The 25,215-nt window shown below is 37.2% G+C and overlaps 1 protein-coding gene across 5 annotated transcripts in view; it reads right to left on the bottom strand.

Moving 5' to 3' along the window:
* BICDL1 (BICD family like cargo adaptor 1) overlaps positions 1 to 25,215 on the bottom strand; it is an 84,704-nt gene that overhangs the window by 56,660 nt on the left and 2,829 nt on the right. For all 5 annotated transcript variants that reach the window (XR_012125350.1, XM_036993111.2, XM_036993112.2 and 2 more), the window contains exon 2: positions 20,040 to 20,255. Coding sequence is in view for 4 of the 5 variants with exons in the window: in XM_036993111.2 (XP_036849006.2) it covers positions 20,040 to 20,255 (216 nt within the window). In the remaining variant the exon portion in view is untranslated. The remainder of the gene's footprint in view (positions 1 to 20,039; positions 20,256 to 25,215) is intronic.

Raw genomic sequence — 25,215 nt, 5'->3', positions numbered from 1 at the left:
TTATCAATATTTAGAGTATGGAGTTGATATTGCAGTAATTTTTAATGCTGACAGTTTGGGGGGAGTTTTTCTTTTCTGAATATTATTATGGACTCATGGATTTTTATATATTCATGTGTGTAAATCAACTGCAGCCATTATTCTCCTTAATGCTCTAATTGTCCCAACTTAAGCCAGAAGGGGTCCCTTGAAAATGACTTCTGTGCCCTTTTGACACAACTCCATTCGTTTGTTTTAAATTGAAGTATAATTATACCATTAAGATTTTGAAATTTTCTTGCTTCTTTCTAGCTCAATATGATTTCTCAGGCTCACCCTGTCAAGGTTCCTACTTGACTTGGAATTAATCATTTCTCCAAGTAGCCCTGGTTCCTTTTGGTGGGAAATGATATTTAGAAATATCACTAGGGGCCCAAGGGGTACTCATTTAATTGTTGTTTATTGGTACTAGTAATTCATTGTTCTAGGCACTTTGAGGATAGAACTAGTATAAAAATAGATGATGTACACTTCTCTTGTATGTTCTAATTTGGGCTTTTCTGTCCATCCTAACTTGTTTTGACCTCTCATTCCTTGCCTAATTACACGTCAATCACAGCTGTCCCTCATACCCATTTTCTTGCTTATATCACACTTAGTGTAACTACTGAAGCATTTCTAGCTAAACACTAGCTACTGTTTTTGTCTCTGGGTTATATGACATTGTATGACTTTGACTATGAATCTCATTAAACAACAATGAAGGGATATTGCCATTATAATAATGTGCAGTGACAGTGCTTGCTGAGCACTGTAATACCACATCTCTATTAATTATTTACCTATGAGATCAACCAGTCAGATCTTAAAAAAAAAAGAATCAAATTTTCTGTTTTCTATATCATCAAATGTTATAACCTTCTGTGTATAGGGCACTCTGACAACAGAGGTACAAACGTGTCTGAGACAGTCTGATGTTACAGTCCCTAGGCTTAAATGCCCAGATGGTTCAGACACATGAGTAGTAGTACAAATACAGTTGCTATTTATTAAGGAAGTATGCCAAGGACTTTATACACAGTCTACAATCCTAAAAGCTCTGCAAGGTGTATGTTTCTATTTTTTTTAATAACTCTTATTTATTCCAGATGAGGAAAATGTGCCATTGCAAACTGAATCTCAACCAACATAGTAATCAATGGAGCCAAAATAAATCCAGATTCATCTAGTGCTAAACCTGAATCCATTTCACTATGCCACACTACCTGCTAGAAGGAATGATGATGGCTGAAATATGCCCTGACTTCAGCAAGGTTTAAGGTTTTTGCTTTCATCCCACACAACCTCCTTCCAGACACTGACTGTGCTACTTGGATAAAAGAGAGGCTTGTGTGAGTGGTTCATCGAGCGGCGTGGTGTCATTCCAACAAGGTATTCCAGAAACTCCATTCTGATCAACCCCTTTACCGATGAAGGAATTAAGACACTTGTACACTGGCTGCTGTTACTAAATTAGGCAAGAAGAGCTGTCACTAATTCCGGTTTACATTAGACTAGCACTGTTCTCACCTGTGGCCATACATTGTAATCATCTGCCTTTAAAAGTCACATTTCAGAGCAGTTAAATACGAATCTCTGGGGGTGAGACCCAGGCATCAGTATTCAGCTCAAAAACTGCCCACCCAGATGATTCTATTGTGCAAACAGGGATAAGGATTACAGCTTTAGAACACAGGAATAATATTTGCTAAGTGATTCTGATAAACTCGGGGGCAGGGAGAAGGTTTCATCCAAAAAAGATAAAACTAAAGGAAGTAGGTAGATACAAACAGCAATTTGAAGTCAGTAAGAAAAAGTACAGAAATAAGTGTTCTAAGAATCCACGTAAGTCTCTGTTCCAAGGTAATCTGAGTAAAGAAGAGACTGCTATTAATCTAGAAACTAGAACCCTCATACATTGTCAATGGGATGTAAAATGGTACAAGCTTCTTTGAAAATCAGTTTGGCAGTTTCTTAAACATATAGCAATTTCACTCCTAGTGTAAATCCGGGGAAAGGAAATCCTGGGGCAAAATACCTATAAAAACTGAAATCAGTCAAAGGGAGAAATAAAATTTAAAACTCGTTTATTGCTTACAAACTGCAGTCTAGGGCTGTCTCTCTTCTCTGCTTCTGAGAAGCAAGTCAAGCAGGCAAGCCAGCCCCTCCCTTTAAACTCCCAGGTTCAGACACACCCTCAGTTGCCCAGGTAATTACCTATTGATATGGAGATGAACTTCTCTCCACCCCTGAGGATATGCAAATGCACTAAAGCCAGGTGAGATATTCTGGAAATGTTACAATTTTACCCACACCTAGGTATCTAACTCAAGAAATTGACAACTAGAAACAACCCAAATGTCCATCAATTGGTGAATGGAAAAACAGAATGTTGTATATCCACACAATGGAATATTATTCAGCAATAAAAAGGAACTAGTGCTTAATATGTGGTACAGCATAAGTGAACCTCACAAACATTATGCTAAGTGAAAGAAGCCAGACACAAAAAACTACATACTGTCAGATTCCATCTACATGAGATATCCAGAAAAGGTAAATCAATAGAGAGAGCAGATTAGTGTTTAACTGGGGCAGAGGGTGGGGGCAGTAGTGGGGCAATCAAGCAAAGGGACACTACAGAACTTCTGGGGACAGGGGTTATAGAAATGTTCTAAAACTGGATTATAGTGATGATTGCACAACTCTGTAACATTGCTAAAAATAACTGAATCTGTATACTAATAAGGAGTGACTTTTTTTTGATATCGTTAATGTACAATTATTTGAACATTATGGTTACTAGACTTCCCCTATTATAAAGTCCCCCCTACATAACCCATTACAGTCACTGTCCATCAGCATAGTCAGATGCTATAGAATCATTACTTGTCTTCTCTGTATATACTGCCTTTCCTGTGTACCCCCCACTACATTATGTTTGCTAATCGTAATGCCTCACTAATAAGGAGTGACTTTTATAAAGGGTAAAAACTATACCTTAATAAGGTGTTAAAAAATATTGTAGAAGGGTCATTGGATTAGATTTTCAAAAGGGGAGTGTGTTCATGCTGAAAGACTGGAACCACTGATACAGACAATGGTAAGGGAATTCAGCAAGACTGAATGTATATTTCGTGGTCACTTTCCGATATGTACAAATATCAAATTGTTATGCTGCACGCCTATATCGAAACTAATATAATGTTATATGTCAACTCTATCTCAATCTTTTTAAAGAAGTTAGTAAAAAACAAAATGTTCCCTAAAAACAGAAAAACAGTGAATGTTCATTAAAGGAAGTAAAATGATAATTCTCTGGATGGGTAACCTTTTAGTAAACAGTCAAATTTGATATATACTTGAACAAAGGGAATATATGCTCTCTTGACTTGTGAATGTTGTTCTAGTACTTACTAAGCATCTACATTTCACACAAGGTGCTCAGCCGTTGTGGGAGGTGCTCTGGGTACATACCGCTTCATTAACATTGTCAAGTTCATTAATTAAACATAAGAGATGGTAGACTGTCAGTGACAAAGAAAAGATACTGATGTGCTTGTTGGTGGTCAGTAGGAGAGATGAAAACTGGTTGGGGAAGAACAGCAAAGGCCTCATAAGGAAGTGGCAATGGAGCTTGGCCTTAAGGACTGGGGAACGCCCAACAGGTGGCAACATGAGGTAGGAAAGCATAGGACCATTTCAGGAAATAGGCTAGTTTGATGGAAGCATAGGGCACAAATAGAAAGGTAGTGGGAGATGAGGCTCGAAATCTGTGCTAGGTCTAGGTGGTACAGGGCTTTAATGCCATGCCAAAGAGTCCCAGCTTTATTAGTAGGCAAAGGGGTCCCGGAAGGCAATGAGTTGTTTAGAACTTCCAGGGAGGAAGGTAATCTGAAAATGGGAAAAACCGGAGGGGCAAAGCATAAAGGCAGGGAGATAAATGGGGGATTATTACATAAAGTTCAGAGAGCTACAGCAGGGGATGTGGCAGTAAGAAGAGCAAGGAGGGGGCAGACTCCCTGGTCCTGGGAGGGAGGAAAGGTTCATCTTGGGTTACAATTCATCTCTTGAGGGCATGTGCTTTGTCACTTTTCCCAACCCTCACAGGATTTGTCTGCCTCTCTCACCCACAGTTAAAGTCCATTACTGACACCCTTGGCAGTCTGTGTTTCAGAAGTCATTTTCATTCATTTTGTTTTTTCCCAAACCGATAATTTGTTTTTTCCCAAATTTATTTGGTAAATAAATTCCTTTCACTTTAGGGAAGTGTCATCAGATGCAAGGGATGACTTTTTTTTTTTTTTTCCTATAAGATGACTTTAATGTAGATTTTTTTTTTTTTGACAGGGCATCTCTCATATTTATTGATCAAATGGTTGTTAACAACAATAAAATTCTGTATAGGGGGGTCAATGCTCAATGCACAATCATTAATCCATCTCAAACCTAATTCTCGTCAGTCTCCAATCTTCTGAAGCATAACGAACAAGTTCTTACATGGGTGAACGAATTCTTACATAGTGAATAAGTTCTTACATGGTGAACAGTGCAAGGGCATTCATCACAGAAACTTTCGGTTTTGATCACGCATTATGAACTATAAACAATCAAGTCAAATATGAATATTCGTTTGATTTTTATACTTGATTTATATGTGGATCCCACATTTCTCCCTTTATTATTATTATTTTTTTTATTTTTAATAAAATGCTGAAGTGGTAGGTAGATGCAAGATAAAGGTAGAAAACACAGTTTAGTGTTGTAAGAGAGCAATTGTAGATGATCATGTGTGTGCCTGTAGACTATGTGCTAATCCGAGCTAGACAAGGGCAATAAAACATCCACGGATGCAGAAGCTTTCTCTCAAAACAGGGGGAGGTGAGGATCTAAGCTTCACCACTGTTCCCCGATTTCTCACCTGATGGCCTCCCTGTGACTGTGCCTGTCTTAGGTTGTTCCTCCCTTGAGGAATCTTAAGGGGATGACTTTTTAATTCAAATCCTGCCAGTTTTTTAAAAAGGATGTTAATTTTGAAAGACTGGCTTCAATCCTATGCTATATTCTATTTCAATTTGGTTTTTGAGGAATAAGTAAAATATTTAAGGAGAGTGCAAGGCTTTGGGTTTAACTGAGATAAAAATTGATAGGCTCTTCACAGAGCTCCTGTCAAACACTGGAGTTCCTCTCTCCTCTTATACGTCTTGTCTGAGAGCTTTTTAAGTAACAGACTGCATAAAACAAAACACCATTAAGCAAACAATTACTTTTACTGCAAATATTTTAACCTGTTTTTCACAGCCTTTATCATGCACGTTTGCATAAACCACAGCTTTACTTGCTCTGTGACCTTAGATGAGTCACATCCTCTTAGGGCCTTAGCTGTTTCTCCAACTGTGAGATCAAAGAGTCAGATTAGGTAAGAGCTAAGAAACATGAATTAAACTTGACCTTCAACAATTATAATGTGAAGGGGTTCTCACTATCTTAAAACATTACGCTAAGAATCTAAAGTCAGATTAGTAATTACCTACTCCTTTAGTCTTCAGAATAAGCCTTCTCTGGATTGCTGCTATGTGTGTGGCAATATACTAAGCATTGCTGGGGATCAAAACCAGTTGAAGACACAGTCCCCACCTTAAGGTCATCTAAAACCTAGCAGGAAAACAAGCATAACCCATGTGTGACATTAAATGGCAATGAAATTTAGACCACAGGCTTTGACATTTAGATAAACTGAATTTGACAAAGACATCCCCAAATGCCCCTAACCTATGAGGGCAGTGTCAAAAATAATGATTATATTCTATGGATAGTCTTCCCTATTGCTTCTAGTCTGTGTGTAGCATGAGAGGGACACAGTATGGCAGGCCTCCTATTCATAGTTCATAATCTGTTTTACTTCTGCATTATGATAATGGGATAAAGGGCCTAAATGATGGAGTATGTTCAGGATTCAGTTCATACCATGTTTCCTTATTGTATACAACATTAGAAAACATAGAAATGATGACTATTCTATCATATAATTAATGTGGACGGAAAGCCATATGCTTAAAACACCTCTGACATCACAGTTACGTCTTGCCTGTATTCTGAGCCTGACCAGAACAAGTCAAGAGGAACAATAACTGGTATCCATAGCAACATTACCAGACTGGTTCAATATAAAAAGCTGTAACCTAGCAACTGGTGACGAGAGGTGTGTGTAGGGGGAAGTCTTATAGTTCTGCAAACAACAAATACGCAGTACTGAATGCGACTAATATACTAGGGCAATGTGGAAAATATGACTTATTGTACAGAGTTGGGAATGTCAGCCTCATAAAACCTTAGTACTATACTATTGTTGCGTGAGTTTAAACAGGAAAAGTGCGTAACACCTCTTCACCACCCACATCATCAGTTGTGTGCAGGAAAGTACCTTATGCGTCATGGCAGGAATGGAAAATAAACTTTGTTGTGGCACCAATCATCTCATCCTCTATTTCTCATTATATAGAGGCACTAAATTTTGGTGAGAGGAGAAGCTGCCCCCAGCCCCAGAGAAGGATGGATCTGTTCTGCATGTAAAGAACACAGCATTATAAAGCTAACAGATCCACAATATACCACATAATGTGAGCATGTCCTCCTTAAGAATTCTCTTTTTAATAGAGATCACATATATACATGTAGACATTCAGAGAGTGAAAAAACCATCTAACTGTTTTACTGACACAGAAACTGAGATCCAGAGTGAGGATTTATTTAAGTTCAGAAAGTGACAGCGTGGGCTAGAACTGAGGTCTTCTGCTTTCCAGGCCTATTCCTTCCATTAAAACATAATGCTATTTGTTTCCTCTCATATATTTAAACAGGAACACTGTTCGGACTTACCGGGAATGAGAAATAAACTTTTATTATATAAAGCCACTGAGATCTTAGGGTTTATCTGCTTTAACAGTGTTATCCTACCCATTATAACCACGAATGGGTCTACCCTACCCCAAAGCAATCTGAAAATCATACCCACTTTTGAAAATTTGAGGATTCTGAATCAAATTACAGCTTCAAATGCATTTGCCCAAATCTGTGATTACCAGAGATAGATCACCTGAGTACCAAAAGACCAAATGCTTCTGTACTTGGAACAAAAAAGGTGGTATTTTACAACTATGTCTGCCTTTCTAGTTAGAGCTCTTAGGATCTTAGCAATCAGCCACTCCAGCTCCTTCAGAACCTTTAAGCCCAGATAAGAGAAGTCTAGGACTCTATTCTGACACTGTTATGGCTGAGACTGACTACCTGTTCACCCACTTCTCCCTGAGTACCAAGTCGGCCTGCGTTCCCCAGGCTCTCTTATAACTGAGTGTAGCCCTACGAGTGAGTTATGACGAGCAAATGAGTGGAAGGGGTGTGCACCATTTCCAGACATGGCCCACAGAAACCTTCCAGGCTCTTTCCCTTGTGCTGTGACTTTGGAGGCTACCTGTTGAAGGTGGCAGAAATGACAAGAAGGAAGGAGACAGCTGGATCACTGACTCTGCCTTAATTAAGGGCCACCTATCAATCAGGAATACCAGTTTTTAATTCATTCTGTTATGCTACTAAGATTTTGTTACAGAAGCTTCAGTATTAAGTAATAAAACTGTAACTAGCGTAACCCCTCTACAAATAGTGAATACCACTCCTTTGTGTTTTTTCTCAATCAGTATTGCATTCTTTACTCTAGAAGAGATGGCTTGTTTTACTTCTCAGTAGTAGAAGCCCCACGGGAAGTAGCAAAGGACTGGGACTGTAGACTTGGCAAGTCACTTGATTTCCCTGGGCCTCAGCTTCCTGCTTATTAATAGTGATGTGCAAATCATTTTTTTTACTACACAGCTGAAAACCACTTTTTTCAAATAAAATATTAAGCAGAACTTCCATATATAAAACATGTAAACACTCAGGTTTCAATGGAAATGTGTAAGGGGAAAAGAATCTACCAGGGTAATCCCCCTTTTAGCTCTTCTTTGCAACTATTCCTGAGGTGCCTGTTGGAGACCAGTGGCTCCTCAGAACATAGTTGGAGAACCACCCATCTAAACCAAGAGTCTTCCAAATTATGTGGTTCTTTTTTTTTTTTTTGGCAGCACAATGCTTTTCCATATGAAATCTTATGAGAAACTTAAATAAACAGATACAGAAAAGGGAAATCTTTCATTAATATTAAATATTTTATTAATTTAAATATATAAAATATATAAACAAAAACAATGAACTCTTTTCAAAACAATTTGTAATTGGAGGATGACAGTGGCAGCTTTACCCAGTATTGATGTGTCTGTGGATTTAATTTTGATTTTAAAGTATTGAAAACAAATTGTCTTATTCACCCAGTGAAGTAGTTACAAATGTCACCAGTTTTTACACAACTTATGTTACAATAGCGTAATACTCTTTAGTTAACAGAGACAGAAAGAAAGGCTGTGGACCAATGTCTCCACAAAGGCAAGTTAGGCTGGCAGCACAAACTTAGGCACCAATGGTTTTTCATCTGTCAAATGTGCCATTTATTTCAAGAGGCTGCATGGTGTCTATTTTGGTAATGGTTCTTCAAAGAGCTACAAATTTTTAAAAACACAATCAAATTTTCAGAAGCTCTAAAAAGTTAATGGTTTATAAATCACTAGTCCAACTAGACCAGAAGTTCTTTTTCAGTTCTAAAAATTATATGATAAAATTGTATGAAACAAATTACATGACAGCACTGGATTATTGTCCCAGACTCCATGAAGAGCAATGGAGAATATGTTATCAGAGTCAAAGCATTATCTGCTTCTCTGATGATTATGTTTACTCAGTAAATACAGTATTTTATTTTTCAAAGCAACAATATTTAATGCCAGAACTATGAGTTAGCAGCTGAGGTAACAAAAGAGTACATAGTTTGCTGCCAATTTTTTTTCACTGCCAATGAACTCCAATCTTCCTATCACCTGTAACCCACTTGCCAGGTATAAAATTGGAGGCCCTTCACCTCATATGAGGCAGGGGCAACTCATTTAACTCTGTTTTCATCATTCCCAATACAATACACTAAGCTGTCTACAAGGACTGAGGGAATCCAGATTTCAATGTCAGAAAAAAAAAAGCTGATTGTCATTGTATTAAGTCAAACCTAGCAGCATTGAGATCTACTCCCATAGTGATACATCTGAATTTTGAGGCTTGCAACCTCCCAAATTTAGATTTAATATGCTAAAACCGTAGGCTCCTCTTTTGAAAAAGATAATGAGAACTAGATACGGTTGTAACAGACACAACCAACCTCAAGACTCCTGAAGTGGGCATGGCTCTCTCTGGGTAAATAATTAAGAACAGGCTCAAATACACATGACATGAATCTACCAATAAAAACACCCATATGCTGAAAGAATAAGCAATTAGCACCTTAATGTGTTTAACCTACAAATTAGCAATAGTACCATCCTGGAAAAAAGCTGTAAATGCTATCTTCATAGATGAGAGCTCCTATACGCAAACACCCCTTTTTTATTCTAGCTGAAGCGATCCTCTCAACAAATTATTTTCAATCTTTTTAGCACACCTGGATATATAACAAACAGAAAGAGCTAAAAGTGGATCCCAAACCTTTGGATTCTTTTTACTCAGTGATCTGAAGTTAAGGGCATCCAAAACAGCAATACCCAGCAAATATCAACGAAAAAATAAGCCAATGAGATGGAAATAGACGTGAGGTTTTTATTTCTGATTGACTACCATACCTAGAAAATGTACCAAAACCAATCTGCAAACCAGTGGTTAACCTGTAACCAGAGCAAGGCCTTGGGCAATGTCACTAAACTTCTGATCCTCAGTTTCCTTATATGTCAAATAAAGCAAAATGACCACTACTTCTGTCACAGAGTGGTAATGAGATCAGAGGAGGTCCCACATATGAACATCCTCTGGAAATTTACTGTTACTTGGTCGGAAAATTCTTTGTTTCCATAATTTCTTTTAAGAAGCTGACTAAAAAACTACATGTCTTTTTTCTAAACACAACACTTGTAAATGAAGTAGATTTTAAGAAGAAAAGAAGTAATATAGCCCCCTACCTAAAAGGCATAAAAGCCCATTCAGCAAAAACTAGTTTTGATGAGCAGCTGTTGTTGTTCATTGTAATGTGTTCCAGAAACAAGGATTGCTACAGGTCACTCCCCAGAGGCAGAGTGACTATGACACTAATGGCCACTATTTTAAAGCCTTTAACCCTTGTAAGAAATCTGGGAGAAATTTCCTTCCACTATATCAGATGCAGAGCTGCCAATCCCAAATGAGCTTGTTCAGGCAGGAATTTGTTTACTCTTCAGAGGAAAACTAGGCTTTTCAGGGAAGATTAGCTGCAGCTAGTATGCACACTATATTCTTTGTGTGTGAATAAGATATGAGAGACAGACTGAGGAATACAGCTCCAAACGGGCAGGAAACAGACAAAATGCGTGTTTGCATCAACTTCCTCCTATACGTGTCACCTCATAGACACTAACTCAGAAGAATGGCGCTTCTAGGAGCTGAGAGTGTGGGGACGGGTGAGGAGATGGGAGATCACAGAGGGTAGAAGAGGCAACGAATAGACACTCATCTGAGCACAGCTTCAGTCACTCTAAATAAATTCTTGGGTGACAACCTAACAAAAGGTACTAGAACAGAGTCTCAGGAACTGCCAAATTAAAAACAATACATACTCTTTTCTGATGACAGAAAGAACTTACGTTCTTTGCAAAACAAAATGCAACTATACAGAAATGTTTGATGTAAACAGAAAAAATCCCCCATGATCTTCTAGCAAAGACAATACTAGTGATAGTTGGGTTTAAATTATTTTTGTATTTTTCCATACATCATACACACATACATGCACAATTTTTCTACTTAGTTTTGCTTTCTTTTTAAACAAAATGTTTTAACTTTTTTCACTTACTATATCTTAGATTTTTTTCATATTTTTAATGGTTGTATATAATATTCCATGTACATTCAGATGTACCATGGTTAGTGTAACCATTTCCTATTGAAGAGCATGTGCATTGCTTATAGTGTTTTAGTGTTAGAAACACTGCTGCGGTGAATATCCTTGTTCATATATCTTTGTACTCCTTTATATAGATATTATCATATTGTCCTCCAAATACATAATATTAAAATTTCTTAATTAAAAAATCTGAGTGGAAACTTAGGGCGGAACAAAATTACAATTCCTGAGTATCTAGTGAGAGATATTCAATAAGGCTTAGTTCCTTAAGAAGCTACCCCAACCCTCGCCAGATAAGCCGGCTTTCACAAAAGAACAGCCATCAGTTGCCAAACTTTCACAGACACAGACTTCAAGCTGCCTGGCTTCATAAGTGTATCTTTGTTCCTTTGTTTCGACCTCTCCATCACCAACATTCAGACTATTTCTCTGGGTATCTCCTGGCTCAAGCCCTTCTAGTTTAAAATGCAGGCTTTGATTTCTCCTGGCCTTGGACCTAAGTCTAACTTCCTGTTGAATTCTTTTTGTTCCCCTCCCTATCTGTGATTCTAGAGTAACATTTTTTTTTTTTTTTTTTGCTTCATCCAACCTTTGGAACAGACGCTTTAAAAAAAATTGAAGTGTAACTGATATACAGTATTATATTGGTTTCAGGTGTATAGTGATTTGACACTTACCTATACATTGTTAAATGCTCACTGCAGTAAGTGCAGCTACTACCTGTCAACATACAAAGATGTTACAATATTATTGACTATATTCCCTATGCTGTACTTTCATTCCTGTGAATAATTTATATTATAGTTGGGATTCTGTCCCTCTTTATCCCTTCACCTAAGAACAGCCTTTTTTGCACATTGCCCTCTGAAGCTTCTCCCACTGACACAATTAGATACTAATACCCAAAGCCGTAAGACTAGGCACATGACCACAACTGTGAATATGAGGCATGAAGGAGAGGTTTGTTAGGGACACTGGTAGAGCTGCAAGGAGGGAGAAAAGAACTAAGGGGGGAGGGGCTGGTAAAACAAAAGCAAAAAGAATATAGTACATTACCAAAACAAATAAGGGATAAAAAGAATGACCTTCAAGGTGAATTCTCAAGAGTTTAATATCTAGGGTGCACACGGAGCCACTATACATCCTCAATGAGGCTCTGTTCAAAAGCAGTTACTATTCAGCTTTCCAAAGGGCAACCTCTCACTGTCTCCTCCACACTACAGACCACTCTGGGCTCTAAGAACAGATAAGACGACAGACAGCTGGAGACAGAGTGTTCACCTGCCCAGAGTGTATGCTCCCAGTAAGGCAGGGAGAAGCCATAATGATACCCAAACCCGAATAATGGCCAACCCTTCCATGAGACAAGATAACTTTTCTGGTAAAAGCTAAAATGCTCATTTCTAGCTCCATCGGCAAGGTCAGGGGGCTACAGTCACTCAGTAACTGACTTATCTACGGCCCACTGGAGAAACAAAGCACAACCCACAAGTACTTGCAGGCGTTACCTTCAACACACAAAAGCTCTGTCCATTCTGTAGTCATTCTTCTCAGTTCATTGGAGATTGCGTTTTTATGCAAATCCAGAAAATGCTAGATCTCTGAGTCACCATTATTTACAGCTTGCCTATCACTGCACTGACATCCACTGTCCCTTTGCCCACTGGTTTTCAAACAGCACACCTACAGCATTAAGAGTGAGTTTGAAAGAGTTAAGAGTGCGCTTTTACAGAGTGCATGGAGGGGCAGTGTAATCTTCAGAAAGCTCTGGTTCTAGATATTTCTTTATGAGGTATCTTAGTCATTTAACCAAAATAATTGAGAATCTTTTATGGAATGCCTACTCTCCCAGATACCTATTTATAAGATATGCAAGCCGACCCTCTGCTCGCAGAGTTTAAAATCTAACAGTATCTCTTAAAGAACATTCCTCCCCTGGCTCTTCTGTGGTTGTCTCCCCACCCCCACCCCCTTTCTAAAGTCACTCTTCTTTCTGCTCATTTGCCATCACATCACCTTTACAGTACCCACTACAATCTAGAGTTACCTTATGGATTTTTTTATTTACATATTTCTTCCTACAAGCTTCATACAACAAAGGTCTTGTGTTCCCCAATATATCCCAATATATCACTAATTTACTCAAAAGAATAGAATGACTGTCATTAAAGGAGAGTGAGAGAGGTGGATCTGGAACTTTTTTCAAAGAATAAGATTAAGGTTTCTGAGTCTCTCCCAACTGGTCATGGCAGCGCTTGGTCATATGGCTGTAGGCATGTAATCACATACCTGTGGTGTATAAACATGTTATTGAAGGTATGGAACCCCCAGGAAAGTGGCACTACTGTAAACATCTCTCACAGACAGTACTAAGATCCAAAAGTTGGACCTGTTGGCAAAATACACCTCAAAATGGTTTTTGTTATAGGTTGAAATTCATATTGTGAAGTCCAATCCCCAGTACCTCATAGTGTGACCTTATTTGGAGATAACAGTATTTACAAAGGAAATCAAATTAAAAAGTGGTCTATTAGGCTGGACCCTAATCCAGTATGACTGGTGTTGTTATAAAGAGAGGGTATTTGGAAACAGAGACAGATCTACGTGGGGGAAAGACACAGGAAGAAGACAGTCATCTACACATCAAGGAGAGAGACCTGGAACAGATCCTTCCCTTCTGAGGAATCAATCCTCCTGACACCGTGAGCTTGAACTTCCAGGCTCCAGAACTGTGAGATTAACTCTGTTGCTTAAGCCAATCAGTCCTTGTTACAACAGCCCTAGCAAATAACACAGTTTTCTATAACATTCTAAAATTTTTAAGTTATCTTGGCTTGTTAGTCAAGAGTAAATGTTAGGACCTCTTTTTTATTATTAAAAAATTCATATAGCATTAGAAATCCATGGGGAAATTAACAGTGCTGAAACACTAATCCATATAGAAAACATAACTGGATTCCTCTCATATCATTCTAAAAAAATAAATCCTAAAGATCTAAAAGTAGAATGTAATAAGCCTTAAGTTTTTATAATTTATATGGGAAATTATCTTTATGACTTGGAGGACAGGATTAAGCAAAACACAGAAGAACAAATCAAAAAGGAAATGATTAGCAAATTTGACTTCATTAAAAATACACACTTCTGTTTAGTAAAAGACTCCATAAGCAAAGTGAAAATATAACAGTATCAAGAATATGTAAAACAATTTACCAGTAAAAAAATAGGTAAAGGATATAAAAGGCAATTCACAATAAACACAAAAGATACTGAACCTCACTAGAAATTCACGACACAGAAATTGAAACAAAAATTCCATTTCACATACATGAGGCTGATTAAATTTTAAGATCTGACAATAATGAAGTGTTGGTGACAATGTGAAGAATCATACACACTGGCTCTCACACACACTGACGGTTAGGAATATAAATTTGTACAACCATCTTGAAGAGTAACTTGGCAGTGTCTCATGAAGTTGAAGATGTGTTTACTCTTGGATCCAGCAATTCCACTCCTAGGTTTATCCCCATAGTAACTCAAATATATGAATACAAGAAGAAAAGTTATAAGAATATTCACTGCAGGAAAGTTTGTAATATTGAAAAATTGTAAACAAATGTTTGTCAACAAAAGAATGGATAAATATATTACACTACATTTGCACAATAAAACACTAAACAGCTAAATAAACTGGAACTACATTTTATTAATATAGGTTGATCTCAAAAACATAACACTGAGCCACAAGAATGAGTTGCAGAATGATGTGTATACGATGCTGCCGTTTATTAAATGTTGGAACATGGAAAAAATTATCATACATTGTTAATGGACATATATGTGTGTATATATACATGCATATATATACACACATACACATATTTATATAATGGAGATATATATGTTCACATACACACACACACACATATATATATATCCACACATACAATATAAAAACATGAATAGGAAGGATAGTAACTCTGGTAAAGTGGAGAAGAATGAGGCCATAGCCTCAAATATATCAGTAATGTTTAATCTCTTAAAAAAATCTGAATATGACAAAATGGTAGGATTTTACAAAGCTGGATTTATATTATTCTCTGCAGATTTTTGTGTGCTTGCAATACCTCATGATTATTTGAATGGAAAAATAAAAAATCTACGTAATTATCCAATAACCACAATCCAATACATAATAATCAAAGAATCACTAAGACTGTACACATTCAGTCCTGCAGGGAAGTGAAGCTCTGACCCCTAGTAAAAAATGGTATTAGGACCAAGCATATGGTTCTGTTTTTGACAGGATGAGGAGTAAATAAAGGAGGGGGAAAAAGAGGTGTGACTGACAGATCATGCATAATACTGGAGGGGAAGTGTAAGAAAATTTTCTAGCCAGTTCCTACAAACTTTGGAGCTATGTTTCTTGGGTAAGGAAAAACCTCAGAGGTCCCTAAGCAATTTTAAATCCCATTTTTTGTAAAAGGAGAAATAAACTGTTTTCCCATTCTTTGGTCAACAGTTTGCTCAAGTCTAAGCTTGGTGTTTGCAAGAACATGTACATGGTGTTTTATTGGCACAAACTATGAAAATGCCCTCTTTTAAGTCTTACTGGAGTTTCTAACACTGCTGAGACTCATTTGAAAATCTTATTTCAACTGCTTCTGATGAGTGAAAAGGCTAAACAAAAAGCTTGTTATTACTGATGATATGATAACGATTATGATGATGAGCAAGACTGTTCTTGCATTGTTCAAATCACTGCCTTGGCCTGCTGCTGTATATGCAGACTGTAAGAACTTTCCACAGTGCCTAAACTGTGTTACAAGCTGTAGCAGGTTAAATTAGTGAACCACCACTTCAGAACTCTTTAACACTGATGAGAACTCTGATCTCTTTGTTGCTTTCAGGAGAAAATCATCTGGGAGGTTTCAGCTATAATGCCAGTTCATGAAAAGCACTGGGTATTATGCATCAGAAGGATTCTCACAAAACCTCCACTTTAAGCTTTACATGGAGATACTCTCTTTAGGCAACAAGCATGGCCCATGTCTCTCCTCTCCTCTTTCTGAATGCAAGGCCCATTGCATTGTTTCCACTTTTCATTTAGTTCAGACCATAAGCATCTAACATGTTCTATTAAACTGCACTGTCAATGCTATCATGGTGTTACTTTCTCACTTAGAAAGTGAATTACACTTTCTCCAAGTATGTCAACCTGAGTTTCCCAAAAAGAAGACTCACAGAATCTTAGAAGTTAGAAGAGAATTTAGAGGGCAGTTTGTCCCAATGATCAAGTAAACTGGGATAAAGGTATTCACAGGGTATAGGCAGCAGTAGTCTAGAGTTCCATAGCAGGTGCCACAGAATAAACTGGACCTAACTCCTAAGAGGGTCAATTTTACACAAATATTTCTAAACAGAGATTTAACTACCTAATAAAACATTTTTACATGCTGATATGTGCTGGGGATACTTCAGATTCTTCTACTCTCAGAGAATCAACATTTGACTAGATGCAGAAATCCCATTTACCTGATGAGGGCATGATAATTATAATGAATGGCTACCATTTATTGAGCACTTACTATATGATAGACATTATGGTTACACTTTCAGATACCTTATTTCATTTAGCCCTCATAACACTATTAGGTAATTGCAATGATACAATTGTTCCCATTATACAGAGGCGGAAACTAAAATTATTAAAAAGGTGAAAAACTTTCCCATGTTCACTGAACTAATAAACAGCAGGTTTGGTGTTGGGTCCCAGGGCTGTTTGGCACCACAGCATGTGATCTTAATTGCTGCCTCAGAAATTTGAAATTGAGACACAGAAACCCCAATCAGTCCTGAATTAGAAGATCTTTAATCAAGTCACTATCTTTCCCAGTTTTCCCAGCTATAAAATTTGAACAATATCTATTCTTTCCTTCATCATAATGAGGACCCAGAAACTCATGGGATACATATGCTCAAAGCATTCTATTTTAGAGCTGAAAAGAAACTTGGTCACACAAAAAGTTGTACCTGAATATCTATGGCAGCTTTATTCACAACAGCCAAAAGTGAAAACAACCCAAATGTCTATCAACTAATGAATGGATAAAACAAAATGTGTTATATCCATATGATGGAATATTCTTCAGCTATAAAAATGAAGTATTGATAAATGCTACAATGAGCCTTGGAAATACTATGCTAAAGGAAAAAAAGCCAGTCACAAAGAGTCATATATATATATGATTCTATTTACATGAAATATCCAGAATAGGAAGATCCACAGAGACAGAAAGTAGGTTAGTGGTTGCCAGGAGTCACAACATAGGGCAGGGGGTTAGATGGAGTGGGGAATGACTGCTAATGGGTAAAGGGTTTCTGTTTGGGAAAAAGGGGTCAAAATGTTCTGTAATTAGGTAGTGGTGATGGCTGCCCAACTCTGTGAGTATACTACAAAAAATGGACTTGCACGGCACACTTTTAAAAAGTAAATGTTATAGCATGTGAATTATATCTCAATAAAGTTATTTTTTAAAATATAGGTTTTTAAATATAGTTATTTAAAAAAAACTCTGGAGGCATGACAGCAAAAGAAATATATTTAAAAATACTTTGGACAAAAGCATCATAGAAATATTGTACTTTGGACAAAAGCTCATAGAAATATTGTACTACATCTCAGATATTATACATCCCATGCTTATAAAAACATGTTAAATTCATTGTAAGAAAATCACGGTCTTCTACCACCTCTGCTGGGTGCTGTCTTGTCCTGGAGAATCTTAATTCACTTCAAAGTTCTCAACTCCTTTAGTTCCTGAATACCCAGTTAGTAAAATGATAATAAAATACAATCTAACTGGCTGTTGATGGAAACCCCAGGGACTTGTCCTGCTTAAAAAGAGAAAGGGAAAAAAGCCACAAAACTCACCAAGGGCCTACATTCAAGGCCAGAGAGGATAACAAGAATCTAGATCTAGTGGAAATGTTATCCTCTTACATTCTTTTGGGAGCAGCTTATCAGGATTTTCTACAGAGAAATTAGGCAAAGGAAACTCAACTATAAAGATACTGCTTTAGCAAAATAACCATTAACACTGAAACAAATCCTTACCCTTCATATACTGCTTAACATAGACATATTACCTTATTTTCATTTTAACAATATAAGCAAGAAGCACAAATTTTTACCCCTATTTTAAAGATAAGGAGAGTGAAGCACAAACAAGGTCACCCGACTGATGAGAATCGCAGTCAAAAGCCAACATGCATCTAACTTCCAAACTCTGTGCTCTTTCCTACGTCATGTTAATATTTACTTTCTCCTTTCACCTAGCTCTCACCAGATCACAAAGCAGAGTTGAGTGTCTCCTCACATTATTTTGTAATATGAACTTAGCCCCCTAAAAATAATTTTCCCCTTAATTGTTCTGTTGTGTTGTATTCCTTACATAAGTCTCCATAAGAAACACTTGTTTGGAGTAAGTATTAAATGTTTTTGAACAAATAAATCAATCTGACCAGGCCTATCTGGTTGGCTTAATCTTTCAGGACTAATGAAGACTCAAAAACCTATAAAATCTTACATGGATAGAGGCTGAAAAGGTTTTAGGACTGAATCTGAAACGCTGTTACTGAGCTGCCCTTGCAAGTGACGTCTGGAAGAACTGTCCAACTCTTCCTTTCCAACCATCAAATGGTGATTTGATTCCCTAGATGGGAAACCTGTAGGCAAGACCTTTACTTAGCTCTAACTATCTTTGAATTCTCACCTTTCACACCCATTCTGATTATTTCCTGCAACTGGCTATTTTCCAAGTTATTAGACCTCTCTTTCTCTCTTTCCTTCCTTCTTCCTACCCTCCCACCATTTGCCCCCCTTCCTCAACTTCCATTCTGTCTCTTCTTCTTCCTGTCCCTTTCTCTAGTGGTAGCATTTACTTCACACTTCCTTATGAGGTTGAAGGTTTTGACCAGTCTCAGAGTACCCATGGGAAGCAACTCTGACACAAACTAGTGAAATGGCTTCATACAGTGTTATCTGTAGAGTGAGTTGGAAGTGCCTGCCAGGAATTTACCATATGCTGAGCTAGCTAAGCCTTTCCCAAAGACCTAAGCACCAAACACTACTACTCATGTGGACAAGGGCAGTACTCTCATGAGAACATTACTGCTTAGGGATGAAATCAGAGTAGTTCCTTTTTCCTCTGGTAACTGAAGGACTAGGTAGTTTTATTTTTGACACATAAGGATTGAGGTACAATAATGAATCCAGCTCTTAATTTTCAGGTGGGTTTAGAGACCAAGGCATTAACAACATTTCTGCATTTGTTAAAAAGGTATGCTCTGTATTTAAATTAATTTCCACCTATTTAGCCCTTAAATTCCTTCTTTGCAATGTTTTTACAAGTCTTGACCTTGGTTAATTGACACTTTCATGACCTCACCCTATAAAGGTTCAGGTAAGGAATTTTTATTTAATGTATAACTATAACAAATTTTAAATACAGATACGCATATCTCCTTTCATAATTAAATAATATGAAGGAATGTACATTCACCAATATGACATCAATGAAAATCATTTTGCTCTAGAAATTGTCTCTAAGCTTTTCAGTTTAAAGACGGCACCATTTAACATTTGAACTAAATGCATGAACAAAATCTTACAAGTGACAGACTTTCTCTAGGTAAAGGAATTGTACACACTTAGAGTTATAAGGAATGTCAGAAATCATTAAGCACAACTCTTTCATTTTAAAAATGAGAAAACTCCCAAGTTAAGTGACCGTCAAAGTCTCGTAGGCAGCTAATGGCAGGAAAAGGTCTTGGCTCCTGACTCCTAGTTTGGCACAGCTGAAGTTTTTGTAGGTGTGAACTATTTAACTAGATGACATAAACACCAAAGGCAACAAAAATCAGAATTACTCTTACCACATATGATTGATACTACACAGAAGCTCTGTTTCAACATTTAGTATTTTATACCATAGATTCTTAACTTGTGACTTACCCTGCTAAGTTGATCCAATAACCTTTGGTTCTGTTCTGATAATTCCTGGACGGCCCGAGTTTTTTCTCGATCTGCTTCCCGCAGATGAACGTGTTGCCTCTCCAATTCATCCTGAAGCTGTTTCACGTCACTTTCCAGCTCAGACACGCGCCCTTCCCACTCCCCTTCTCGGTTCTCAAATCGTCTTCTTAGTTCGTGTTTCTCTTGTTCTAAGTGCTGGGTGAGAAGTGAAGAAGATTTAAAAACTGTTAATTCCACAGATTTGTTTTTTTCTTCCTGCACACTCCTCTTTTTCCTAGTAAGTATGCACATACACACAAATGCTCTGCACATAGGAAAAGTTGCCCATTTCATAGCTACAAACATATTCCCTTCTTCCAGAGTAGGGAAGGAATCAGTTCCACAAAGAGATGCCATTTCTAACATCCTGTGTTATTGTGTTTATTCTTGTCCTTGGGCATGGGGTTCTAGACTTAAGGATTCACTAGAAATCTAGCAAGTCATCTAATTAATTGGTGAACTATACACTTAAATAACTTAAAACAAGTCCTTAAAAAGACTTTTCTTGGAATCATCATGCCTGGCATAATGCCAGGTACTTGGAGTCACAGTTTTCAGAGATGGAAACAACTCCAGAGAGCCTTCAGATTAATCATCTTTTCTTACAAATGAGCCAACAGAAGATAAGAGGTTAAATAACAAGCTCAAGGTCAATACTAGTAAATAGCAAAGCTGGGATTTGTGTCTGAGTTACTTGACTCTTTAGAGCACTTGATTTAGTACTGTAAACCACAACCCAATAAATATTAGTTGCTATATACAGCACTGTATTTCAAAATCATTAAGGCAAGTTCAGGTTGAGGTTCATATTAAATCATGACCTTGCATATTTATTTCTGACCCATTCATTCTGGAGTGCCTGCTATGGGCCAGCCACTGTACTGGGGACATAGTGATGAGCAAAACAGACATGGTTCTTGCCTTTGGAGTTTTCGTTTCAGTGGAAGAGGCTGATAAAAGTAATTAAGTTGTGTGTGACAAATGGTATGCAGGAAAAGTACCGATGGTTTGAAGTAGCAGCTCAAGAGGAAAGGATTCTTTTGGATTGAAGAAAATAATATTTTTTTTGTTTCTGTGAAATAAATATGGATATCTTTTTAGAGGCAAGTAGGTTCTCCGACTTACAAAGTACAGTATATACAAAAAAGCCAAGTCTATATCTTAAGGAGTATATGAAATATAAGTTATAGCAATGGTCCTCCACTTCTGGTACTCTCAGAAGAGCTCTGGAATAACTGTTCAAAATACACCCACTTGAACCTCAAGTCCAGAGACTGTGACTCAGTTAAGAATGGGTTAAAGTGTAAGCATGCATCTGGATAGCTAGGTATCTTGATTCTACAGAAAATTCTGCACTGAAGGGTGATTATCAAGCACTGAGATTGCTTCAACAAACTAAGAGGAGCATTTGCATCTTCACCTTCAGAGTACCCTGACATCTCTTCGCCTTGGGAAGCTACACTCTTATTCTATCCAAAATTTCACTTTTCAAATATTTTTTGGAATGTTTCTTTTGGAAAGCCTTAGGGCTGTTGTATAGTTACACAAGAAAAGCAGTCTCATTAATTCACACCTGAGATGTGTCTAAAAAAGAGATTCTCTCTTTTCATCCTTCTTATTCCCCTTATTTTGCTCTAAGTGACTTGTGAATGTTTCTGAAAGTCAAATTTACCCACGAAAGATGAAAATTTACTATGACAGAACAGTCAAAATAATGTGCCAAAAGATTAAAACAATCTAAAATTAAAATTCTGAGCACATTAGGAAAAGCAGTTTTTCACTGAAATAAATGTACTGCCTCCCAAGTTGACCACTTTAAGGGAATAACTCATTTGAATGCAGCCAAGCACTCTAGCATATGTGTTGAAAAGTCACATTATAGTTATACTTTATACAACTTCAGTTGGGGCATGTAAGAAAAATGACAAGGGGCTTCTATTCATCAGCACGAGAATTTTCTGCTCTATGCTTTCCTCACATTGCTAAACTTCTAAAAATGAGAATATTTCAGTCACTGTAGAAACTTCAGAAAGATGAAATGCTAATTGCAGTCCTAAAATTGTGATACTTTGTTTTACTGATCTTTCCACAGTGAAAAAGATTGAGCAGAAGGCAACAGTAAAAACTCAGTAATCACAGTGTTACTGAGAGGCCAGATAAATTTAAGCTTGCGTTCTAAAAGAACAGAGAGACTTAAAAATACTCAGCAAACAGCTGTTAGTGAACAGCCCAACCAAGCAACTAAAACAATCCAATCCACTTAGGAGTAGGGTGGGGTTGAGGACAGGTGGTACTGATCAGTCTATTCTGTCTTTATATGTCTTTGGACATGAGACAGATTTCCTAATTCAGGCTCCCAATACTTGAAAAATGCAAAGACTTTTCTATTAATGAACACACAGAATTTAGCCTTTTGACTACTCTGAGGAAAGAATATTAAGATAATATTTTCAATTATGTGCTAAATTAACCAGTAAACTCTAGGTAGAATATCAGGAAATGTGGACGTCAGGCTCTGCCCATGCTACTGCTTGTTTCTTGACGTTGTTACATGATATAGTAAAAGTTAATATCTACATGTGAAACTAATACGGTGTTATGTGTCAATTATATTAATTGAAAAAAAAGTTAATATCGAAACTGTCAAGGTCATTAAAAACAAAGAAAGTCTAAGAAACTGTCACAGCTAAGAGGAGACTAAAATACAAAAACTAAAGGTAATACGGTATCCTGGGTGGGATCCTGGAACAGAAAGAGACATTAGGTCAAGGCTAAGGAAACTGGAATAAATTAAGAACTTTAGTTAATAACAACATACTGGTATTGGTTTGTTAATTATGACAAGTGTACCATCAAATGTAAGATGTTAATAATAGAGGAAACTGGATGCAGGACATAAGGAAACTCAGTTCCGTATTTCCAATTTTTCTGTAATTCTAAAGCCATTCTTTAAAAATTTAAGTTTATGTAAACCTCTGAGAAAACAAAAATTAACACCATGAGCCTACCCAAAATTGGTTGTTACAGAAATGGATTCCTGCAAAGAAGCAAAAAGGCAACACCATTCTCTTAAGTCCAGGAAACAGTTCTTGAAAGGTACAAGGAAAAAGTACTGTTTTTTAAGTGGACCAAACACTGAATGCAAATAAGGACTCCTGGGTTTGCTTCCTTAAATCCAGTGACTCCCATTACATGATAATTTCAGCTTACATTTTTTTGTCCTGTTAAAAAGGTAGTACTAGACAGCCAGAGAAGACTAGTTAATTACTCTCTAGCATCTTACTATGCTGATAGACAGTGACTGCAATGGGGTGGTGGTGGTCGGGGGGGGACTTGTGAATGTTGAAACCACAATGTTGTTCATGTGAAACCTTCATAAGACTGCTTATCAATGATGCCTTAATTTTAAAAAACTAAATTAAAAAAGTAGTAGTACTGGAATCATGAGAATTGGCCTAGGGAAGGGGGACGAAAATGTAATTAAGGGATAAAGGCTATCGCCACAGTAAGAGACAATTCACTTCAGCTGGAATTTAAGGAAGCAAACCCAGGGGTCCTTACTTGCATTCAGTGTTTGGTCCACTTAAAATATAATACTTTTTCTTTGTACCTTTCAAGAACAGTTTCCTGGACTTAAGAGAATGGTGTTGCTTTTTTGGTTCTTTGCAGGAATCCATTTCCTAAACAATATTTTAAAAAACTAAATATTTAATTTCTGAAGAGGAAAAAAGTATATAAATCCAAGTTACTGTTTTAGTTCATATTCTGGGGGGAAAAAAAACTAGGAACCTGGCTGGATTTAAGTTCTAAAAGCAAAAGGGCTAATTGTGGCTGCAAAGAAATTTTTTTAAATGCCTGTAGAACTTTAAGCACATGAAAATATGATTCAGTGAATGAATAAAATACAGTATACTCAATTTAAAGGTGGAAAAGATGAACAAAACTTCCCAGTCTTTCAAATTAAGTTGGATCTTCATTTTAACCCTAAGAGATGCACAGCTAAAGAACTTCTATTTTAACCTTGAAACTATCAAAGGCTTTAAAGGAGTGTGACTTTAATAAGAAAGCACTTTGTTTTAAATGCAAGGCAAAATTTTGGGTTTGGCACACAGAACTGGAGAGGCATTCAGTATTAACTAACGAAGAGTTTTTTTTTGTCTGTATAGCTATTTTTTTTTATTAAGGTATTATTGATATACACTCTTATGAAGATTTCACATGAAAAAACAATGTGGTTACCAAATTCACCCATATTATTGAGTCCCTCCCATACCCCATTGCAGTCACTGTCCAGCAGTGTAGTAAGATGCCACAGATTCACTATTTGCCTTCTGTGTACACTATCTTCCCTGTGACCGCCCCCCACACCATGTGTACTCAACATAATACCCCCCAATCCCCTTCTCCCTCCCTTCCCACCTGCCCTCCCACACCCTTCCCCTTTGGTAACCACTAGTCCCTTCTTGGAATTTGTGAGTCTGCTGTTATTTTGTTCCTTCAGTTTTGCTTCATTGTTATACTCCACAAATGAGGGAAATCATTTGGCACTTGTGTTTCTCTGCCTGGCTTATTTCACTGAGCATAATATCCTCGAGCTCCATCCATGTTGCTGCAAATGGTAGGATTTGTTTCTTTCTTATGGCTGAATAGTATTCCATTGTGTATATGCACCATATCTTCTTTATCCATTCACCTTAGGTTGCTTCCATATCTTGGTTATTGTAAATAGTGCTGTGATAAACATAGAGGTGCATATGTCTTTTTGAATCTAAGAACTTATATTCTTTGGGTAAATTCCTAGGAGTGGAATTCCTGGGTCAATAATGAAGAGTTTTTTAAAAAAATATTGAAAATGGCTTGTGGGTCCTGAAGTTGGAAAGATGCCAATTTTGAAGTAGTAGGGAGCAGATGGGATTAAAACAAAACTAACCTCGTTATTTAACAGTCAAATGAATGTTCTTTCAGAGTCCACTCATGTGTTTCAAACCAACCTGTGAGAAAATGTGTTTGACTCCACTGTCTGACACTTTAAAAAGCATCTGTAATTTTCCACAAATTAAGAGCTGGTTTTTTACACCTAGTGTCTAATTTAATTGAAAATATAGCAGAGTGGCTG

Source organism: Manis javanica, chromosome 15 (genome assembly GCF_040802235.1).
Source record: "Manis javanica isolate MJ-LG chromosome 15, MJ_LKY, whole genome shotgun sequence".
NCBI classification, from domain to species: Eukaryota; Metazoa; Chordata; class Mammalia; order Pholidota; family Manidae; genus Manis; species Manis javanica.
The sequence above is the reverse complement of the archived record's forward strand: the minus strand, read 5'-3'. Positions and strand labels throughout refer to the sequence as shown.